This window comes from Eumetopias jubatus, unplaced genomic scaffold, assembly GCF_037043125.1.
Source record: "Eumetopias jubatus isolate StellerSeaLion01/CBP00866 unplaced genomic scaffold, mEumJub1_p1.0 scaffold_4, whole genome shotgun sequence".
Taxonomy (NCBI): domain Eukaryota; kingdom Metazoa; phylum Chordata; class Mammalia; order Carnivora; family Otariidae; genus Eumetopias; species Eumetopias jubatus.
In genome coordinates, this window is record NW_028274810.1 from 143810479 (window position 1) to 143834009 (window position 23531).

The 23531-nt window shown below is 39.6% G+C and overlaps 1 protein-coding gene across 1 annotated transcript; it reads left to right on the forward strand.

The window, feature by feature from the left end:
* The first annotated feature begins 850 nt into the window (after positions 1-850).
* PABPC1 (poly(A) binding protein cytoplasmic 1) lies at positions 851-17858 on the forward strand. The gene is made up of 15 exons (XM_028109669.2): positions 851-1546; positions 4652-4845; positions 5051-5166; positions 7429-7568; positions 9134-9228; positions 9546-9683; positions 9876-9971; positions 12707-12979; positions 13197-13287; positions 14292-14402; positions 14487-14641; positions 15310-15394; positions 15851-15981; positions 16518-16611; positions 17417-17858. The coding sequence occupies exons 1-14, from the start codon at positions 1354-1356 to the stop codon at positions 16608-16610; spliced, it is 1911 nt and encodes a 636-aa protein (XP_027965470.1). The 5' UTR covers positions 851-1353; the 3' UTR covers position 16611; positions 17417-17858.
* The last annotated feature ends 5673 nt before the right edge of the window (positions 17859-23531 follow it).

Sequence of the window (23531 nt, forward strand, 5' to 3'; positions counted from 1 at the left end):
GGAAACGAGCGGACGAGAAGCACACCTTCCCCTCCCCCCTTCTATTGGAAGCACCGCGGGGCGGCTACCGGGGTCCAGCCCCAGGACGGTTGGGGGTCTCCGAGCGGGCGGCCAGGACCTGCGGCCAGTTGGGGTCAGCGAGCGCCGCGGCCGTTGGGGACTCCAGCTCCCAGCAGGCACCGCTTCTGCGGCCGACGCGCGTGGCGGCGCTGCCCGCTGGGAGTCGTAGTGCGGTCCGGGTAGGAGAAAAGGGAGCCAACCCCGGTTCCTTTCACGCACATTTCGGAAACTGGGCCTGGAAGGGATCACACCGGCCTACCGGTGGCCGGGGCGGCGAGTAGAGCAGGGCTGGCCGAGGCGGAAAGAGGCCCGGGCGGCCGTGCACGTGGGGGGGTGGTTAGCGCGGAGGAACCCGGAAGCCCCGCGCACCGCCCACCGCCGCAGTGACGGGTTAACGCTTCTCCGGGGGTGGGGGGGGCGGGGTGTGTGGAAGGAGAGGCCGTCCCACCCGACTCCTCTGAGATCCACCCTCGAGCCAGCCCTCCCCTCCCCCACGAGCCCAATGCAGCGCAGGCCCCGCCCCCGGCCGCGGCGCGTGCGCAGAAGCCCCGCCCCTCCGCCCCAGCCCCACCCCCACACCCGCAGCAACCGCGGCCGCCACCTCTCCCTTCCTCTCTGCTCTTTCCTCCTCCTGTTTTTTCTTCCCTCCTCCCCCTCGCCTCCTTTTCTCCTCCTCCTCCGGCGCTGACGCTCGCGTAGGGCCCTGGCGTCAGACGCGCGGGGGCGGGGCGAGTGCGGCGGGGGGTATAAGTAGAGGGTGCAGGAGGCGGTGCTTCCCCTTCTCCCCGGCGGTTAGTGCTGAGAGTGCGGAGTGTGTGCTCCGGGCTCGGAACACACATTTATTATTAAAAAAATCCAAAAAAAATCTAAAAAAATCTTTTAAAAAACCCAAAAAAAATTTACAAAAAATCCGCGTCTCCCCCGCCGGAGACTTTTATTTTTTTTTCTTCCTCTTTTATAAAATAACCCGGTGAAGCAGCCGAGACCGACCGACCCGCCCGCCCGCGGCCCCGCAGCAGCTCCAAGAAGGAACCAAGAGACCGAGGCCTTCCCGCTGCCCGGACCCGACACCGCCACCCTCGCTTCCCAGCCGGCAGCCAGCAGCCAGCAGCTAGCGGCAGCCGATCGACCCCGTTCTGCGGCCGTTGAGTAGTTTTCGATTCCGGTTGATTTTTGTCCCTCTGCGCTTGCCCCCGCTCCCCTCCCCCCGGCTCCGGCCCCCGGCCCCAGCACTCGCTCTCCTCCTCTCACGGAAAGGTCGCGGCCTGTGGCCCTGCGGGCAGCCGTGCCGAGATGAACCCCAGCGCCCCCAGCTATCCCATGGCCTCGCTTTACGTGGGGGACCTACACCCCGACGTGACCGAGGCGATGCTCTACGAGAAGTTCAGCCCGGCCGGGCCCATCCTCTCCATCCGGGTCTGCAGGGACATGATCACCCGCCGCTCCTTGGGCTACGCGTATGTGAACTTCCAGCAGCCGGCGGACGGTGAGAGCCGGGCCCGGCGGGCGGCAGGGCGGGCGGCCATGAGGCGCAGGCGGCGGCGGGCGGGCTAGGCCGGCGGGCCCGGGGGAGGGGGCGGGAGGGCATGTCACCCCCTCAGGGCCGGCGGGGAGAGGCTCAGGCCCCGGGACCCCTGCTCCTCGTGCCCGCGGGGACCCGCGCTGCCGGCAGCGGCACGCCTGGCCACTTCCTCCTTTGCGACCATTTTCTCGGCCTCAGCCGCTCTCAAACTTTAGGGTGATGACGCGCCGGGAGGGTGGGTGAGATTGGGTTCTTACACCGCGCTCCCGCCAGTAGCCGCGGGATTCTGGGGCGTCGGGAGCCGAACCCCTTTCTCTGGTAAAGGTGGAGGCGCTCCCACCACCCCGGGCTCTTGCCGGCGCCCCAGGACGCGGAGGAAGTGCGATTCGGTGCTCGAAAAATACCACGTGTTGAACCCTGTAACCTCACAGGCCCGAGGCCTGTTTCTGCTACTGGCCCAATCGCCTGGGGGAGCCACAGGGCCTTAGAATAAAGTTAATTTCGTGATGTGGTGGTCCTCAGGTTTCTGATTGCATTCTTAATAACTTGTCAGTAACCGATGGCTCTAGAAATGTAAATTACCAGTGAGACGCGCATTTGGGGTTTTCCCCGAGTTCAGGCGTTTCTCACCAATACTAACAGCAGGGTGGTGGGAGCAGAGGATGCGGAGGATGACCCTTTTGAAATACACTGATTTTTCAGGCAGTGTAGATTATTTCAGTTTTTTTTTACCCAAATTAGATTCGTAATACTGGTAATTCAGAGTATTTTTTTCCCTTCTGAAATAGTTCTGTGCTTTTGAGAGGTTTTCCTTAAAAAAAAAAAAACAACGTATTCACCAATTTTGGCTGCAAACTTCGAGTGTAGTGTGGACTGGACCATTATACTTAATGGCATTCAAGTAGTAAAGGTTTCTTTAATTTTTAAAGTGGTCGAGAATATCCGTATATCATGGGGAATTGAACAAAATAACAGAGTAAGTTTGAAATTCATGGAGGAAAAAAATGTGGCTAACCTTATCTTTTTATTTTGAAGTTAAACAGTTCACAAAAAAGCAAAATTTGGCAAACAGATATGTGGCGTGATGAGTTGCCAGGATTTTCTTTTATATTTGGATCAGTTGACTACCAAAGGTCAGATTCACTCAATTTTATGGCCCAATTTTGCTTTTTTCCCCAAGCTGCTTGAGTACATGTCAACATAGAATATAAGGAATCTAGTTTTAAATTTTTAATTAAGTTCACTCGAACTTAATGCTAGTTCACTAGAACTGAAGTTACTTAATGATAGCTTTTCACTAGGTAAAGTTAATATCGAGATTTGGGGTAGGCATACTACTGTTGAGTGACACAGAGCCAGAAGTTGTAAAACTGCAGGTTTCCTGCCCTTTTGCTCTGTAAGCAGTGGCTCCAAATGTCACTCCGTATTTTTTCCCAACTCTGGACGAGATTTACCACTGAGAGATAAAGATTAGGGAAGATAACTTTGGGACAGGTAATCATAATCTGAAGTTGACAGAAAACTTGAACAAATCCTAAAGACCATAAAATGTAACTTTTGGAAGTGGCTGTTAATTCTTTCCAAGAAAGCTTAACAATTTTAAAACAAAACCCAATTTTTAAAATTTCTTGTGATTTGAAAAGTTGAACTTCGGGTTACCATGGTTACAGTACACTGTATGTATTCTCAGTCTATACCAGTAGACAGTTCTGTAACTGCTCAAAAGAAAATAGCATTTTTTTCATATTAGATTTGTTTGGTTTCTATATGTACAAATTACCGTCTTTCCAAATACTTTTTTCTGTGGTTTTCTCTTTACCTATTTACTGCAATATTGATGGACTCGTAGAATAGCTCCTGAAAGTGACCAGTTTCCAATTTAACAGGAAAGAGGTGACTCATTCAAAAGACGCTCAGGCAAAGTCAGCTAAAAAACTAGGGGAGCTGAGTAGGTGTGGTCAATTGATAATGAGCTGACAGCTGATTGTCACTATCTTCTAGAAACTGGAGCTTTCATTTATAAAAAGAAGTGGCCGGAAAATTTGTCCTCTCAATAACTTTACAGTTACATTGGCATGGAATTTGTGGAAATTGGTGTTCCAGGACTTCAAATGGACTATGCTTTTTCCCTCTTAGTACTAATGTTTTTTACTTAAGAATGTATTTTTCCATGGAAAGTCTCTATTTAATAAGTGCTTCATGGTAGAGATGCACATAATTCAATCCTTCATAGACTCTGAAATCGTAGGGTAGATTTTGAAATTTTCTAGCACTGTCCAGAAATAATTGATTAAATGATCAGTTCTTAAATCAATGACTGAACATAAAATTGGTTTTATATGTCAAGAAAGCTTTAATGAGTGAATTGTGAATATTGTAGACCTGGTTCTACAGAATTTCTGTATTCATAATACAGCTAAGTATGCCCAACCTCACATTAAGTTTTTGAGGGCCTGATTAAAATCTTGATCCGAATGGATATAACTTTTTTTTTTTTTACATAGTAATAGGAAGTTGTGCCATGAGTCACTGAAATCACCCAGCTCCCAAAATCCAGGGACTTTTATCTATTTATTTTTAAATGGACTAATTTTTGTAGAATATTGGCTGTGGTAAGCAATAAAAAGATCGATTTTGACAAGTAATAAGGGAAGAAGTTAAAATACTTAAAATCTAAAAGCTCTTAAGTCTGGATAATTTACAATTACTTAATGTCTTTTATATTGCTCATTAAGCAAATTGTATGTGGGGGGGGTATCTTGATTTTATGTTGACTAGGAACCAAAAGGGGATTTTAAATTTATGATAGTTAAAGGAAAAGATGATTTCAGAAATACATTGGTGATATGTCATCTGTTAACATGGGAAATTTGAGGTTTCTAGTAATTGTTGTCTTTTTTAGCATTATACAATTTAAATCTAGACTAGTGTGAGGTAAGGTCCAGCAATCTTGAAATTTAAAGAGGTAGAGGGACTGTATGCCCAACCACTTTCCCCATAATAATTTATATAATTTTTAGTGGCCTATAAATGTTTTGAAGTAATACTCTGAACATGTCTTCCTTGCAGCGGAGCGTGCTTTGGACACCATGAATTTTGATGTTATAAAGGGCAAGCCAGTACGCATCATGTGGTCTCAGCGTGATCCATCACTTCGCAAAAGTGGAGTGGGCAACATATTCATTAAAAATTTGGACAAATCCATTGATAATAAAGCACTGTATGATACATTTTCTGCTTTTGGTAACATCCTTTCGTGTAAGGTAAGCAAAAATGTGACAGGTAAACATTTATAGTGTTTTACCTTCTTGTAGTTTATTCCTTAAAAGATCAACCATGCTGTGTGTTTAATGGGTAGTTTTATTTCCCAAATACCTAGGCTAGGAGGCTGACAAGTTCTCTCTGGACACTGGAAAAAATGCTAAATCAATAGCTAGTAATGAAAAATTGGTATCCGTTTTTCCCTAGGTGGTTTGTGATGAAAATGGTTCCAAAGGTTATGGATTTGTACATTTTGAGACACAGGAAGCAGCTGAAAGAGCTATTGAAAAAATGAATGGGATGCTTCTAAATGATCGCAAAGTGTAAGTATAAATAGTTAATCATATTTCAAATCTGTTTTTAATAGTCCGAATCAATTCATTTTACAAGTTAATATATTTGTGCTCTTAAAGAGATTCAGCTGGAGTGAAAATAATAAACCACATCTTGGTAGATTTTATCATTGTGTTTTCTCCTTGTTTGTTGTAACATACGAATAACAGTGAATTAATACAATTGGTCAACAATCAAGTCAAAAAGAAAAAGATAAGTATACTGAGATACAAAGCTTTTTCAGAATAAGTGCATAGTTGAAAAACTAGGAATCTAGACAGAAACTTAATCATAATTCCTGATGTAGTCATTGACCCATTTTACATTTGAGGAAACTGAGGCTAAATGTATTTACATGCTGGTTCAGCAGATGAGCTGGGATACAAACCCAGTGGTCTAAATTCAGAATCTAAGTTGGCTCTTTACTTGGCCATAGTACTATATTTTATTTATTTTAAAGATTTTCCTTATTTTTTTTGTCAGAGAGAGAGAGCAGAAGCAGGGGGAGCGGCAGGCAGAGCAGGTAGAGGGAGAAGCAGGCTCTCTGCCAAGCAAGGAGCCCGATGTGGGACTCGATCCCTGAACCCTGGGATCATGACCTGAGCGGAAGGCAGACGCTTAACCAACTGAGCCACCCAGGCATCCCACTACTACAGTTTATTGATGGAGTTGTTGTTTGTTTTACCTTTTCACCTTCCTTCACCCATTTAAAAGTCAAGTAGAATTAAACCAGAAATCTTCCATCATTAACCTATCTTGAGATAAACTTTTTTTGAAAGTTGCAAACTTTTTATATAATGGCACTGATAAAACCTCTGAGACTATTTCTGCTGCAGGTTATAAAATTAAGAATTTATGAGCCCAAAGAAATCTCAAATTTTTTATCATTAGTGCCAGTGGATTTTGTTTATCTGGACAAATTCAGCTATAAGGTCATCTTATAAATCATTGGAGTTGGGATTGGTTGTTCTAACAACTCCACTGCATCACTCTTAAGGTGTGGTTCTTATAAATCACTTCATTAAGTGCTGTGGTCAATCTGTACATGAAGGGATCATTATGCACATGGTGTTACCTATTTGAATTTTATGTCACTGCATGATTAAGGAAAGACTTTGTAATGTGTAAAGAACCCAGATGAGTGTAAGAACTCAGCAGTTCCTCAATGTGAGCAATGTTTACAAATGCTAATTGTTAGAAGTAGTACATCCTTTTTTTTTTTTTTGAAATAGTACATCTTTAAATGAGAGAAATATTTAGCATCGTTAGTATTACAAGATGAAAATATCTTACAGTTTGTCTATCAACATGTTTGGGGGGCGGGGGAAGAATGTCCAGCATTGGTGGGGGTCTAGATTATTAAATAAAGATTTAACTTACTGTATAAAATAGTATAACCCTTTTGGAAACAGTTTGTATATATAAAGTTAAGGTCATTTCTATGCCTTTTGAACTATCATGATTTCTGCAACTCTATTGTAAGAACGTATAACAGAAGGGCTCCTTAAGTTCCAGCATTATGAACAAAAGCATAAAGTTGTGATATCCACAATGGAATAGTATGTTCCTATTGATAACGTTTGTAAAGCTAATAGCATGGAGAAGCACCACAGTATGGGTGGGGTGGGGAAGGTTAAGGAAAAAAATCACAGGTATCTGCATTAAAACAAAAAGACTTAGGGAAAGTCGGTCATGATTTGGGTGGTATCATGGAAGATGGTTTTTTACATTGTCTATTACAATAGCCTTTAGTGACATGTACTACTTTTATATTAGGGGAGAACTAAATTTTTAAAACATTTAGTTGATAATGCTGCAAAGAAAATTTGCCAAGCTGTTATGTGTTAGAGTACAGAATTCAGAAGTTTAAATTTCTATTTTAGGAGATCACAAACGATGTGCAAGGGCCACTTTGAAATAGCAACGATGAAAGCTTTTATGTCTTTTCCTTGGCTTGGTTCGTGTGTTACTCCCACTCATTTATATTGATAGGCATGATCTCTAACCCTGGGTTAGCTAGAAGGAAGGGAGGGAAGTGTGTATGAAGAAAAATGCTTCTTTTTTTCTTGTAGTTAAGAGGTTTGTTCTTATTTTATGCTTCCCTTTTTTCACTTCAGGCACTTGTTTTTACTGGGCTCTTTATTCGAGATTCTGAAATTATCAGTAACAATTACAAAATCAACCATCAGGCTTAATTAATCTGAACTTAATAAAATAGAACCTAATTTTATAGTCCTTACATATTTTATTAGATTTGTTGGACGATTTAAGTCTCGTAAAGAACGAGAAGCAGAACTCGGAGCTAGGGCAAAAGAGTTCACCAATGTTTACATCAAGAATTTTGGAGAAGATATGGATGATGAGCGCCTTAAGGATCTCTTTGGCAAGTTTGGTAATGTGTCTGAATTAAATTTTTACACTCAAAAGTTCTGAGTAATTGCTCAACATTAGTTTTGGCTAATACTTTATACTAAAGTGAATGAAATGAAACTTAACACGGTATTTAAAAATAATTGTCATTATCTGGATTAAACTACCAATAGTCCATTATACTACAGAGTAGTATATAAATAAAGGTTAATAGTGTTGTATTAGCACAGTAAGGTGTGACTGCCTAATTGGAACAGATTTTAAAAGGTTATGCTACAGTAAGAAATTGTGCTGGATTTATGCACTTACAGATCCCATCCCATCAGAGGCATGCACATGACACAGCCAACTTGGGTTGGAATGCAGTCTTTAGTTATGGGACAGGAAAGCTGGCCAGCTTTAGGGTATTTGGCCAGTCTTAAAAGCCTCATGTTTGAGCAATTTGAAACAATGACATTCAAAGACAAAGCCAGAGATCCTGATTCCCGTGATATCTCCTTGGGATGGCCTTCTGAATCCATGGGATCTTAATTTGTTCCTTGCATTTCAAATTAACTTAATTAAATTTTAAATCAGTGAAGTGTAACCAGCTTCACTTTAGATAGCTGTAACTGATGAGAAGATGAACTTTAAATTGAATGCTTTTGCAGGTGATTTGCTTTTCCCTTATCATTTGTTGAACTTATTAAATAGGTGGTTTTTTTTTTTTTGAGCACCTCAAATGATACAGAATTAGGAAATCTAATACCTTATTGCCGATCTAGCATGCCACATTGAACCCTCTATTCCTTTAGCAAAAAACTTGTTCTTCACAGAAAGATAAATTGTGTCTTGCATCTTACTCCAAACTCTCTTTAGTGACTGGTTTTTGTATATTTCATCTGTCTTTTTTAATTAGAAGCTGTTTCTAAAGTTGAATATTGTTAATCAATGATCCCAAATGAGTAATGCTATGTGAGGTGACCACCAGTATGTAAATTTGTCAGATATTTTTTTGGCTATTTCTCATAGAGATTGGAAGTACAGCTTTAGGACCAGAGGTACATTCAAAAGAAACAATCTACCTATGCCCATACATCTTTCATATTCTCTGTAATCAAATGTGCTTTTTAACCTTTTCTGGCCTCACCTACCTGAGATAATACCCACCTCAGTTAAGTGTCTTTTTCACTTGGGAGGATTGGGGCATGTGTCTTCAAATATGTGCTACTTCCTCCAAGTAATACTTTGTTTTGCCAAGGGTCAAACCCTGTATTCCCTCCACTCTGAATTGAAAGTCAAATGGGCCAAGGGTTAAGAAAATCTTATTTCTTAATTCTGATGTCAAAAAATTAAATTGTTGGCTAAAAACAAATCTGTTTTGAACTAAGAATAAAATTTCATCCTTCACAATTGTCTAAAACATGTACCTCTTGAGAAGTGGTTCAGGGAATAGCGTACTTAGCTTCTTAGAAATACAAGGTCTTTGAGGGGACTATTTTTTAATTTTTATTTTTTTCATGGCTTTGTTTTTGTTTGTCGAAATTTAAAATGTATAAACTAAATGTTGTGTGGAATACCTTTGAATCATTTAAAAAATTTTTTTAGGACCTGCCTTAAGTGTGAAAGTAATGACTGATGAAAGTGGAAAATCCAAAGGTTTTGGATTTGTAAGCTTCGAAAGGCATGAAGATGCACAGAAAGTAAGACTCAAATATACTAACTAAAGATAGTATGAATTTCCTGTATTTTATAATAAGGGAGATAGGTTTCTTTGCTCTTATACTGAAATGTACATGCCTTACATTGGCTATCTTACACGTATTCTTTTGAATTACTTGCATTTTATGTATTAGTTTTGGGGGTATAAATTGGGAATTTATATTCCCAAAACATTGAAGCTGAGTTTTTATGAAGGGTCCATTTTTAGCTTTCATAACCTAACACATTTTCTTGATTGTTAAAGAAATGAATTTCTCTATTGCAAATTAGTAATTAAAATTTCTCTGATTTCTGTAAGGCTGTGGATGAGATGAATGGAAAGGAGCTCAATGGAAAACAAATTTACGTTGGTCGAGCTCAGAAAAAAGTGGAACGGCAGACGGAACTTAAGCGCAAATTCGAACAGATGAAGCAAGATAGGATCACCAGATACCAGGTTCATTTTTAATTGACAAGCAAAGTAAGACAGGGATGAGGAAACCTATTTTACGTTCATTTCAGTTACTGCCAGGTAACTGGAGGGTTTGTGAGGGAGAAAGGAGAAGAAACATGGGATAAAAATACTAGGAAGGTTGCTTAAGTACCACTGTGGTTTTCTTTTTCTACAGTTTCCTTTTCTTTTTTTTAGGGTGTTAACCTTTATGTGAAAAATCTTGATGATGGTATTGATGATGAACGTCTTCGGAAAGAGTTTTCTCCTTTTGGTACAATCACTAGTGCAAAGGTAAAGCATATGGTATTTTAAGATTTGGGGAAAATCCATGCCCATTGATAATGCATATGTAAATTTCACATTAATATGCCAGAGTATTTTTCTTATTTTGTAAAATGAATAGTCACATAGGTGTTTTTTTTTTTTTCCTTTTTTGGAAATGAAGTTTTTGCCTCATTGTTCACAGACATTCAAATTTGAAGTAGATGTTGTAGCCTTGATGGTTTATTTTTTGCAGGGGATGAGTTCTGAATTCTTCCTGAGGAAGGCTGCATTCATTGACCATAGTTAGTGATTGATCCTCACATAATATGCATTGTCTACTCTATTCAGCTATTTTCTTGGTTAAAAGTGGCAACTTATTAGGGAACTATAATTGTTACCGGGCAAATTTATATTCACTTACACAATTCATTCTGGGGAATCAAACTTCAAGTGCCCTAGCTAGCAGTAAAGATAGATTTTCTTTCACTTGGAATCAGAAATGAAGAATTACAGCAGTACGATTCTATTCTGAATTCTGGGAATTTGATTTAAGAACCTCTGTTCCAGGTGTTTTTTTCTGATGTCCATGGTCCAAGAATTGCTCTGTATGTAAAGCTTTGTGCATATGTATTTTGGGATACGGGAGGAGTGTCTAAAACTTTAGTCAGATTCTCAAGAGTACAGGAAAAATTAAAATTCAGTGCTCTGGAAAGACCTCGTGGCTGAGCTTCCTACTCATCTTTTCCTGGCTACTTCATTGATCAAGGAAGCTTCTGTGATAGGAAATGTTAGGGGCATGCTAGATAAATACAAATAAAAATGAAGAGATGGGGTTACCTTGTGTTTTAGCCTATGCTTTGAGTACTTGGAGTATGCTAGAATTTACTCCTGGGTGTCTTTACCCTTAGTGTGTTTCCTGAAAGTTGTTGAAGTTGAATATTATGCATCAGTTTTTAAAGTCCTTTGTGGATCATAGTATCACTCCTTGGTGGTAAGGATGTGAAAATTTGGCAAGAGTTTATTCTGGAGGAAGAGGTCCTGTGTTAATAATGCTTGCTGAGAAAAAATATCAAAGCAGAAAGGTAAAAAGTGAAAGGTGATTTCCCCCTCCATCTCCCATTTGGGTGTCCTTCTCCAAATGCTTATTGTAGTTGTATAAACAATTTTTAGAAGACCAGAATCGTACTATACAGATTCTGTGACTTGCAGTTTTACTTAACAGTAGGTCTAGATGCATACATTCGTTTCAGGCTTTTTTTTTTTTTTTTTTTTTTGCTAAAGGCTGAGTATTCATTGTATAGATATACCATAACTTATTTTACTGTAACCTGTATTGATAAACATTTGGGTTGCTTTGTGTGTTTCCACTGTTAGACCCACCATTCTAATAAACATATATCTTTGCAAAAATGCCAGTTTTTCTAAAGTTCTAGAATTAAAATAGCTGGTTAGTGGGTATATTTAAAAATGATACAACCAAATTGTCCCAAAAGGCTGGACAAATTCTTGCTAGTCTTGTCAATTTAGTAGAAAGTGGTATACATCTTCTCCAGTGGTGACCTGCCTTTCATATGTAGACTAGTTTTGCTTGTTTGCATATTTTTATATTAGATAGGTTGTCTTTTTATTGATTGGAGAGACTTTTATGTCAGTCCTTTTGTTTATATTGCAAATATTCTCTCCCGGTCTTTAACTTAGGGCTTTGGGGGTTTTTTGTCATCTTTCCCCATATTTTTGCATTTTATGTTCAGATTCAGAATCTGTTTGACAGTTTGATTTTTCAGTGTGAATATGAATAAGAAATGTGACTTAATTCTTCTCGGTTGTCTCAACGTATTGTGTACTGTATAATGTAAAGTCCATTTTTTCTGTGTTATTTTAAAATGTTAACTTTAACACTAAATTCCCATAACTGCATGGGTGGATATGTTTTAGGGTCTAGTTTTAGGTACAATTGACATATTCAGGTGTATAACATAATGAGGTTTGTGTTGTATATGTTGTGAAATGATCATAATCCATCACTATACATAGTTAACAGAATTGCATTCCCAGGATTTAATTTATAGCTGGGAGTTTGTACTTTTAAAACCTCTTCATTGATTTCCCCTGCTCACCTCCCTCTGCCTCCAGCAACCATGAGCTGAGTTTTCTTTTTGTTTTTTGGTTGGTTTTTGGTGTTTTGTTTTGACTTAAGTGAGGTCATTGGACTGTTTCCTGTATGTCCTGTGCTACCATATACCGTTGAATGTAGTTGTAGAACATGCTTATGTATGTATATTGCAGGGCTAGTGAGGAGTTCTTTGCATCTCCTCATTGCTCCTTTAGAAGATCTTTTCAGTATTTGAAAGCTTCCTCTGGGCCAGTATTTATGGCCCTTTTGGTCTTGAATATGAAATTTTTATTTTGAAATGTGGATGTTCTAAGATTCAGCTGCTCCCCCTTCCCTACCAAAGAATAGTAAAGCATCTTGTCAACTTGAATTGCTAAAATTTTAGTAGGGGCCTTGGTTGTATCATTGAGATTACTTAAACCTTAATATTCTGTTGACAATCTAAAATCTTAGTACATTTGCTGTCTTGTGTCTACCTCATGTGTGTAGCTTGCGCTTAATATTTAGGTATTAAGGAAAAATTGTGGAAAAAAAGGAAAGCATTAACAGTGTTTACTTATTTGAGTCAGTAGCTGTAATTGTAATAGTAATGCTCTCAGAACCTCATTCTTTCATTGAATTAACTTTTTTTTTTTTTGTCTTTTAATAGGTTATGATGGAGGGTGGTCGCAGCAAAGGGTTTGGTTTTGTATGTTTCTCCTCTCCAGAAGAAGCCACAAAAGCAGTTACAGAAATGAATGGTAGAATTGTGGCCACCAAGCCATTGTATGTAGCTTTAGCTCAGCGCAAAGAAGAGCGCCAGGCTCACCTCACTAACCAGTATATGCAGAGAATGGCAAGTGTAAGAGCTGTGCCCAATCCTGTAATCAACCCCTACCAGCCAGCACCTCCTTCAGGTTACTTCATGGCAGCTATCCCACAGGTACGTTTCAGAAGAGAGTAAAAACCTTATACAGATTTTCATTTGGTCATTTTTAGTGTCTGTGCCCTACATAAAGGCCTAAGATTGGAACATGTGAATTGTGATTAAACTTGAAAAAATGCTTTGAGTGTAAGGACTTGCTGAATGTTCTCAGAGTATATAGCTAGCTGCAGTATTGCTTTTTTCTTTACATGATACGTCTGTTTGCTTTCTGCAGACTCAGAACCGTGCTGCATACTATCCTCCTAGCCAAATTGCTCAACTAAGACCAAGTCCTCGCTGGACTGCTCAGGGTGCCAGACCTCATCGTAAGCCTTTTGTTTTTAATGTTGTGAATTATTTGGACTAAAAATATGTGAGATCGATTAGCTGTTATATCTCAACATTATATTGACTGTTGCTTTTCATAATTTAGGCTTATGGGTGTTCATTTTGGGGATCCTAGTATTTTTTTCTTTATTATGTTAATCACCATACATTACATCATTAGTTTTTGATGTAGTGTTCTATGATTCATTGTTTGCATATAACATCCAGTGCTCCATGCAGAACATGCCCTCTTTAATACCCATCACCAAGCTAACCCACCCCCCTCCCCTCGAGAACCCTGTTTGTTTCTCAGAGTCCATAGTCTCTCATGCTTTGTCTCCCCCTCTGATTCCCCCCCTTCATTTTTCCCTTCCTGCTATCTTCTTTTTTTCTAACATATAATGTATTATTTATTTCAGAGGTACAGGTCTGTGATTCAACAGTCTTAACACAATTCACAGCGCTCACCATAGCACATACCCTCCCCAGTGTCTATCACCCAGCCACCCCATCCCTCCCACCAGGATCCTAGTATTTTTTAAGAAGAATCCTAAAATGCCTCACCCTTCCTATCTTATTGAGACAGTAATTTCCATGCTGGTTTGATTTTCTTTTATAAGTTTGGGAATGGATCCAACTCTTAATTTCATATTTGGTTAGACAGTCATTTTAAAAAATCTTGCTCCATGTGTGAGGATCAGAGTCCTGGCATTTTTAGCCTTGTCTTGTGGCCCAGTGCTCTGTTGCAGGAGCACTTGGAACCAGGTTTGTGTGTCATGTTCAGGTAGTAAGCCCTTGTTCTTCTGAATGAATATTTTTATGTATTCATTTCTCTGATCTGGGAAGTCTGGGGAAATGGCAGGTGAGAGACTTTGCTTTAAAACACGATATTTGCATTTAGTCACTCTTCGTTCTTTGTTCAAATCTCAGCTCTAACAAAGCATTGAACACTTCCAGTGCGTTTTTTCCCAGTTAATATGTGTTCTTGTATCTCTAAATGTAGCATTCCAAAATATGCCCGGTGCTATCCGCCCAGCCGCTCCTAGACCACCATTTAGTACCATGAGACCAGCTTCTTCACAGGTTCCACGAGTCATGTCGACACAGCGTGTTGGTAAGTCTTAACACTTTCTGTAAAAATTGATTTCCAGTTCGAAAAAGCAAGGTAAAAGTACAAAACCCCGTGTTTGTTTTTTAGCTAACACATCAACACAGACGATGGGGCCACGTCCTGCGGCGGCCGCTGCTGCGGCTGCACCTGCTGTCCGCACCGTTCCACAGTATAAGTACGCTGCGGGAGTCCGCAATCCTCAACAGCATCTTAATGCACAGCCACAGGTTACCATGCAGCAGGTAGGCCTTTAATTTCTGTATAAAGATGGCAGTCCTTGGTTGCAGTCAAAGAAGCTAAAGACAATTATGAGAGCTGAAGCTATCTAGAACATTTTGCTAATTGATTATCCCATTAATTGACCATACATAAAACTGTCTTATACTGTGGGAATAAGACAGGCATTGAGCATTCCTTACTCTGAATTATTTGTGTGCTTTGAGAACTTTGTTAAGCATAGTTGTAAGGAAGAAAGGGTGAAATATAGTTCGTGAAGCTTAGCTCACCGTTTTTTTTTGACCCCGAGACCAAAACTGTCATGAACATAATAGTAGAGCTCAAAAGAATACTCTGGGTAGAAAAGACTGCCTTGGTCTGTACTTCTGATGGACTCGGCTTCTCCTATTAATGTTTAGAGCACAGTCTTCATCATTTAGTGATATTTTTTCTAGTGAGTATGTGCCATTACTTCTGGACTTAAAAGAATTTTTTTTAAAAATTTGAGGTGGGGAGAGGGAGGGAGCAAATCCCAAACAGTCTCCCTCCTGAGCACGGAACCTGACACAGGGCTCAATCTCACCACCCTGAGATCAGGTCCTGAGTTGAAATCAAGAGTTGGATGCCTGACTGAACCACCCAGACACCCTTACTTCTGTACTTTAAACTTACGAAAATTCCTATTTTTTTCTAGCCTGCTGTTCATGTACAAGGTCAGGAACCTTTGACTGCTTCCATGTTGGCATCTGCCCCTCCTCAAGAGCAAAAGCAAATGTTGGGTAAGTGCCTTTGTCCCACCTAGTCAGTTACAGAGAGGCTAGAAAAGGGGGAAGATACTTAGCTATCATTTTTAGGTACAAAAGTAGGCCTAAGGTTGCAGGATTGGTCTGAATTGGCATATCTGCTAAACTTCTTAGTAGTGTTCCAGGCTTTTAATTAAATACTTCGCTTTTGATGACTAGGATAATAGAGCATTATTTGCCATGGATCCCACTACATTTTTGGAGGAGGGAATTTGAAGTAAATGGAAAAAAAAAAACGTCAAGCACAGAATTAATAACTTCATTGCCTTGTGGTAGATCTTAAGCGGTTTTTAACTATCAAAATGGTGGGTTTGGGGTTAGCATCTATTTGCATATACAAAAGTCAGGTTCTTCACCCTAGTTCTAATAATGGTTAATGGTGGATGCTTTTACACTTCCGACTGAAGGAATTGTGTATGTTTTTGTTCCTAGGTGAACGGCTCTTTCCTCTAATTCAAGCCATGCACCCTACTCTTGCTGGTAAAATCACTGGCATGTTGTTGGAGATTGATAATTCAGAACTTCTTCATATGCTTGAGTCTCCAGAGTCTCTCCGTTCTAAAGTAATTTAAATTTGTCATTTATCTAACAGCCTCATACTATGTATTCCAGGGCTTTTTGCAGAAGCTTGTATAAATCACGTACAGTTCTGAGTTTTATAAATTCTAATCACCACCATCCATGGTGCTGTTATCCCCATTTTGTAATATAGATGGGGAAACAAGTAATTGGGGGGTGAAAATGTGCCCTGTGTTCACACAGCTAGGCAAGGGCAGAGCTTGGTTTCACCTCCAGCGTCTGTGCTGTCGTTGTGCTGCTTAGTGAGGAGAGAGATGTCTGCCATTGTCTCTCAACTTTGGGGGGAGTTTTGGTGAGAGGAAGAAGTGCAAGAGGGTTCATAATTCTGGAATAGTGTTGCAGTGGAACCCCAAAGGATATGGATACAGTTGAAATGGGTTTGTTTTTTTTTTTTGAAAGCAGTTCTTTCCACTTGCATATGAGGAAAGGAGTTTAGTTTGCCTTTGTTGGACATTTATATGTTGCTGTGAATTTGGAATTCTTCCAGTTACCCCTTTTTAGAGCCAGTGTGTTGTTATAGGTTGATGAAGCTGTAGCCGTACTACAAGCCCACCAAGCTAAAGAGGCTGCCCAGAAAGCAGTGAACAGTGCCACTGGTGTTCCAACTGTTTAAAGTGAGTGTTCCTCCTGGGTTTATTGGTTTAAGCTTGTTTTTACCAGTTTGAGCATATTTTACAAAAAATTCATTTTACCATTAATAAAATTTATTGCTAACTTTTCAAAGAGAGGTAGAAATAGAAACTAAAAGAAATTTTACCTGTTAGCCTCATTTTGACTTGAATTTTGAAATCCAGGCACCTTCAAACGTTTTTATTGTAATTTGTATTAAATGGGCTTGGCTTTTTGGGTAGTTATTCGCCCAGGACTTTCATAGCTTATACCTTTCCTTGGGTTGCAATACTGACAGTTGCCCAGGGCCTGTACTCTTCATTACTTCCAAGAAATGGGGTAACGTAGCTGTGTAGCCCAGACCAGAGACGGGGCAAAGCTTTTCTGTAAAGGACCAGATAGGAAATATTTTAGGATTTGTGGGCCATGTTGTCTGTGTTGTAATTACTACAGTTTTAGTGTGAAAGAACTCATGGACATTACATAAGTGAATAGTTGTGTCTATGTGCTGGTAGAACTTTACAAGAAACAGGCTGCAGACTGAATTTGGCCATGGGCTTTAAATTTGCTACTGACAAGTGCCAGTATTGGTCATCTTGTTTTGTTGTTGGTACTTGGCCATTTGCGTGCTATACACTTTAAATTTGCAGTGTTATGTTTGATACGTTTATATATTGTAGTACGATTGCCAGTGTAGTAATAACTAGCAGCTCTATCACTTTATGTAATGATTATTTTTAGCAGTTAGAATCATTAAATTCTAGCCTCTTAGCGAGTTTGATTTACATTTTTTTCTCCCTGCATTCACAGATTGATCAGGGACCACGAAAGGAAACTCGTGCTTCACCGAAGAAAAATATCTAAACATCGAAAAACTTAAACATTATGAAAAAAAACATTGCAAAATATAAAATAAATAAAAAAAGGAAAGGAAACTTTGAACCTTATGTACCGAGCAAATGCCAGGTCTAGCAAACATAATGCTAGTCCTAGATTACTTATTGATTTAAAAACAAAAACAAAAAAAAAATAGTAAAATATAAAAACAAATTAATGTTTTATAGACCCTGGGAAAAAGAATTTTCAGCAAAGTACAAAAATTTAAAGCATTCCTTTCTTTAATTTTGTAATTCTTTACTGTGGAATAGCTCAGAATGTCACTTCTGTTTTAAATAACAGAATTGATAACTGAGCAAGGAAACGTAATTTGGATTATAAAATTCTTGCTTTAATAAAAATTCCTTAAACAGTGCCCAGTGATGTTACGTTCTTTCATTTCTCTTTGTAATTGGTTTTGCACAAATAGGTGATAAGCTGGAATTGGCAGAAGAACCTCTTCCATGAAAAAGGTAAAGTTCAAGAGTATCAGTTTTATGGAAAAGGGGCACAAGAATGTCTCCAATTTGTCTTCTGAATTTAGATTTCCATGTGAATTCTTGAAACAAGGTATATCTGTATTTAACATTTTTTGAGATGATGCCAGTTTGATTATATTAAGGTTTCTAAGCTGGAAGTTAATTAGCTTAATCCCTCATTATATGGTGTGAAACAGTAACAGCACTGGCTCCTAAAGTTAGGATTAGTTTTAAGCCTCATTTTTGAAAAGATCTTTAATTTGATAGGAAATGAAGTCACAATCATCAACTAATACCTTGTCCCCTAAAGTACTTGTGAAAAATCAGTTTTTGGGGTTCTACCTCTAGAAGATGGATTTAGAAAAAAATACCCTTGGCAGTTAGAATACACTTTTGGAGAATGGTCTAGTTTTAATTTCTATTCCATTCTCCACATATGCTACTAGCAAAGTTAAGCTTTCTGAGTTGCACATCTGATTATCTAAGACTGTGCTAAAATTATTTCACACCAGCTCTTGAGGAGCAAATAGTGAATCCAAATCAAACCATGACTATGACAGTGTCCTTCTCTGCATGATGAAGCTTTTAATGCTTTTCATCTCAGCTGCTTCTCTTGAAACTCAAGATGTACGTGTTAACCCCCACATACCCCTTTGGCTTAAATACTACACCCAGTAGGCATTCTAATTCTTTATATTTTGTCTGACCATAGACTTACCCTCTAAGAGGCTGACAGAATACTTAAAACAGTTTCTCTTAGTCACCATGAAAGTTTTTTTGATGCTTTAAGGCAGAAAAGTAAATACCATTTTTCAAATTTGAATACAGAATGGTTCAAGCTTTGAGACATTAAAGGAAGACACTTTGAGACACCTTAGAAGCTGTATCTGTAAAATTCCACACATTCTAAAATCTAAAGTAGCAGATACGATTTGCATAGACAGTAGTAGCTTGCTTTATACACTGTATAGTTGGGATTTCTTGTGTGAGAAGATCTATCATCCCCATCTGTTCTTGTAGCAAACTTTCCATGACTTGAGAGGAACCAACAAAAGTGTTAAGTAGACCTTTATGATCTGCTTGTAGGAACTAGGAAAAAAAATTATAGTTGGTCACTTGATCATACATTTGCAAATTCATCTACTCAGCAAAACTTACTTATAGCCCAAAAATCTGTTTACATGGCTTTACAGTCATTTGCCAACATGGCAGTGAAAATTTGAGTTGAAACACGTTCCCAGCTGAAGTCGAATAAGCCTGCTAACCTTTTTTCAGTTTTCATACCATAAACAAGTCTCCTTTTTGAGGTCTATCTACTGCCATTTTCTTGATATTTTTGTGCTGCTTGGTGATTGTGCTGTTTAAATTGCTCTGCTTAGGTGCTGTCTGGTGTCCCTAAGTTCAGGAAGGTAGACGAGCTTCATTCAGGCATAAGTTACAGAGCTGTTGGCTATTAGTTCAAGGTTAACTATATATTAAATAAGGTGTCTTTAAGCAGGAACACATAAAAGGATATTAAAAAAAAAAAAAGTATTACTGATGAAAATATGGCTGGCTTACAGGTACCTATTTCCCCGAAGAGCAATAATTCAATATTTGACAATACATTGTTAACAAGACTTCATAGAACATAGTGACCACAATTAATGAAGGCTAGTTGTATCATAAAGACACAGCTCATAATCTACAATTTTAAAGCACCTAATTTCATGTGCGATTTGAAGTGAAACCGAGTAAGACCGCTGATGTGCTACTGTACATCTTTCTAAAGCCTATCATGGCTGCTTTGGAAGTTTTCAGATTCATAGGTAGCGTTTTTCTGTAGACACTGGATGCATAATCTAGGCTAATTGGAGACTTTTTAGCCTAGAATCTTCATTTCAACACGCCCCCAAGACTTGCATGGTAATGTATCTTGTTTCATAGTATCCCATCTTCAACTATACTTCTTACCTTCCCCTCAAACTAATGGATCCCAAGTGAGTGACACTATGGAGAGTACTTTGAAATTTTCTTCATCTACTGATGTAAAACCGTGGTCCCAGATCATTTATTTGCAGTGAGTAAATGACTGAAGAGGACCTGGATACTTGGGTTTAATGAGTACATTCTCCCTATAAAACAGTTCTCATGGGAACAAAGTGAATCAGAAGTTTGAAGTTGGAAGCAAAACGGGTGGAGTTGTGTCAGTACACTGGCCAATATCATTAAACTAATAATCTGGTGCACACCACTCTGGTAGGAGACCAAATGGTCAGGAGGACATCTGAGTCTCTGGTCAGGACAGCCATACCTTTGGATAATGCCAAAGCTACACTGGATTTCTGTTGCCCTTTTTCTAGGCTTCATACAGACTCTTCCGTAAATATAACCGCTTCAATTAGACAATCGGATTGGTTTGATTTAAGGGGTCTTAGTTACCACTTTGATAATTTAGATGTTGCTGAGTCTTTTTAAACCACCTAGGTGCAAGTGTTAAGCATTTACATGGCAGAATTAGAGGGTAACCCAATTTCAAATTTTCGGTGTTATCCTAGCTTTTTATCTAATCTGTCAATCATAGCAACTTGGGAAGAAAAGATGGTCTTATCCACAAAAGTAGAAAAACATGCAATTTACCTACTTTGTTACTGACATTATCCCCAGAAAACTTGAAACATGGGATATTTATTAGTAAACTAACATTCTTTCTGTAAAGAAAAAGCCCTTAACATTAGACGTCAAGAATATTCATTTTTTTGGAACGTTCCCACAAGTTGTGTAATAACTGTTGATAAGATATATATGAGCAGATGGATTTATGGTTATGGGTTTTTTTTCAATGTACCACCCCAAGTAAAAAAATAACATTCATTTGTAATACAGAATGAGCTGATGCTAAATTGAATGTTAAAGACCCTGTTCTTTCAATTTTTAAATTTGAGATTTTATTTTTTATAAGTAACATTGGTGACTTAATTTACAATACCAACTGTGATGCACTGGTAGTTTGGTGGCACCATAATTATGGCAGACAGCGAAAATGGTGAACTAATGAGGAATGGAGCTTGTCACTGATGAGCAGTGCCAGGCTGGTATAGAGGAGGGAGTCTTCGGGCAGGGCATGAAAAGTCATGGAATCTTTTCTAATAATGAAAGATGCCTGCTTTTGAATCAGTTAAGTGTTAACCTGATATTGAGCATGTACAGCATGTTTACTTACCAAGTGAATTCTTTACATGCACTATTATTCTTAAGACCACCCTGTGAGATTCAGTAATACACTCCCATCTTACAATAGACGGAACTGAAGCTTTGAGAAGTTTAGTGATTTGCCCAAAAGCACATAGTAAGTGATGGTGAAGCTGGAATTTGAATCCAGACCCACAGGCTCTACAGTTCATGCCAAGGCTCTGGGTAAACGGTCTTTTTAAAAGTCTGTTTATTTAAAAAATAAACTTTTTTTAAAAGTTCCAAAAAAGCAGGTATTTGGGCTTATCTTCAGTCTGGGGGGTGAGGTGGCATGACCCAGGTCTATCAAAGCATGTGGTAGGAAGCCAAAACAAAGATGCTTTTCCCTTGACACATTTTAGGGCAGCCCCCCCCCCAAAAAAAATGAAAGGAAAGGGTCATTATTTAGAAGAAAGACGTCTTTAACAAAGCTGAGCTTAAAATTCTAAATCAGAATATTTTCCTTCTGAGCATCAGGGACTGCCTGGGAATATCAAACATTTCCTTTAGCAACCCTGTGATGGCTTTTTGAGCTCATTCATATTTCCATTCTAGGTTCTCTTGGAATTAGTAAATGGATTTAATCAAAACCTTTTAATTTTCATGAGTTTTTTTTTTTAACCTGTGAAATTAACCTTCTGACCCCTGTATTGCATTTCTGTGCCGATTAGGAAGGTATGAACATTTTCTCAACAGTTTCTAAGAAACGCGTTTGATACAATGCCAAGTGCTGCTGCTAAAGAAGAAACTTCCAGCAAATTAGGTATGTGTTAAGTAACACCCACTGCTCGTAAGTGGCAAAGCCAAATCTAGAACTCTAGGCTCTCTGACTTGAGTCAGTGCTATTACTAGCTTTTACTTTAATTTAGCTTTTATTTCTCTTGCTAATCCTTTACGCTGAAAAAATTCAACAGATAGGAATTCTGTGTATTTCCTTTATCAATATATGAATAGATAATAACTTTTTAAAGAAAGAATTTTTTTCTCGTCATTTAAACTTAGCTTTTGTCTTGTCTCAGAGATCACTGTCTCAAAATGGTAATGTTAAGTCATTCCTCTTTTCTCTCCCCTTTTATGACAACTAGACATCCATAACTGGGCAAAAGTGCCTCTGCAGGTTACCCCAAGGGACATACCAGTCCACCTGTGCCCCCCCCCCCCCCCAAGAATAAACAGGTCCTTAGTAAGGGCTACAGATCCAAGGGCTTTGGTGAACCTGCTCCATCCCCTGTGATGGGGGTAAAAAGAGCCTGGAGAGTGCAAAATTGGGCAGATACCAACTGACAGAACCCGTGGAAGCCAGCCTCCAGAGGGGAAATTTCAGCATGCCATCAGAATGGGGCAGAGAAGGGTAGAGACAGGTTTGGATGCAAAGGAGAGGGAGGAACTCAAGCAGGGCAGCCCCGCCTCCAGAGGGTGATACTGCAAGGGCTGGGCTTTAATACACCTCTATGGCAGAGGAGATGGAAAGTGAAAATGGTGAGTGGACGCCTGGCTACTGCAACTGTGTGAGACAAACTTGTTTCTCTCTCAGCAGCACCCAGATTTCTCAGGAAGGACCTCTGTGACCTGTAGGGAGGAAGGAGGCAAATGAGGTCAGAGGGCATTAACAGCAGGTGTGTTTGTCAGGACTTCAACAGGAAGTCTGCCCACAAACCTCTGGGAATACCCCACACCGGGGTCCTCCCACATCAGGCTGTGGGCACCTTCAATACTCTTAAGTACCAAACCCATACCTCCCCACCTCTGCTGTCAGCTCCTTGTGTGCACTCCCAAGTGCATCCCAAGAACCAGCTCCAGCAGACACAGAAGATGCCCAGATAATAGGCTAGGCTCAGTGCCTAAGGGAGAAACCACAAACTTGAGCTATAGCACCACAATCTGGAAGACTAAAGGCCAGCCTGTTGAAATGTTAAGAACCAAAGAGGAGATAATATGTTAAAAGTGCTTGCTACTTCAAATGTGAAGGCGGAAATACACACCTACAAACACTATGAAGGAAATAGAGTATCTGGGGCGCCTGGGTGGCTCAGTCAAGCATCTGCCTTCTGCTCAGGTCCTGATCTCAGGGTCCTGGGATCAAGTCCTGTGTTAGGCGCTCTGCTCAGAGAGGAGCCTGCTTCTCCCTCTCCCTCTGCCTGCAGCTCTCCTTGCTTGTGGTCTCTGTCAAATAAATAAAATCTTAAAAAAAAAAAATACAGTCTCACAAAAAGAGAATAATTCTCCACCAGGAAATGCAAGGGACCAGAATAATATGATCTAACTGATAAAGAATTCACAATTTTTTGTGAAGGAATTTTTTATGAGGAAATTCAACAAGCTACAAAAAAACCCCAATGAACTCAGGAATAAAATTAATG

Bases quoted from the DNA above. Each gene is read 5' to 3' on its own strand.
- PABPC1 (XM_028109669.2), top strand. From the start codon at position 1,354: ATGAACCCCAGCGCCCCCAGCTATCCCATGGCCTCGCTTTACGTGGGG. The intron at 1,547-4,651 runs GTGAGAGCCGGG...TCTTCCTTGCAG, and splicing joins CTTCCAGCAGCCGGCGGACG to CGGAGCGTGCTTTGGACACC. The intron at 5,167-7,428 runs GTAAGTATAAAT...ATATTTTATTAG, and splicing joins CTTCTAAATGATCGCAAAGT to ATTTGTTGGACGATTTAAGT.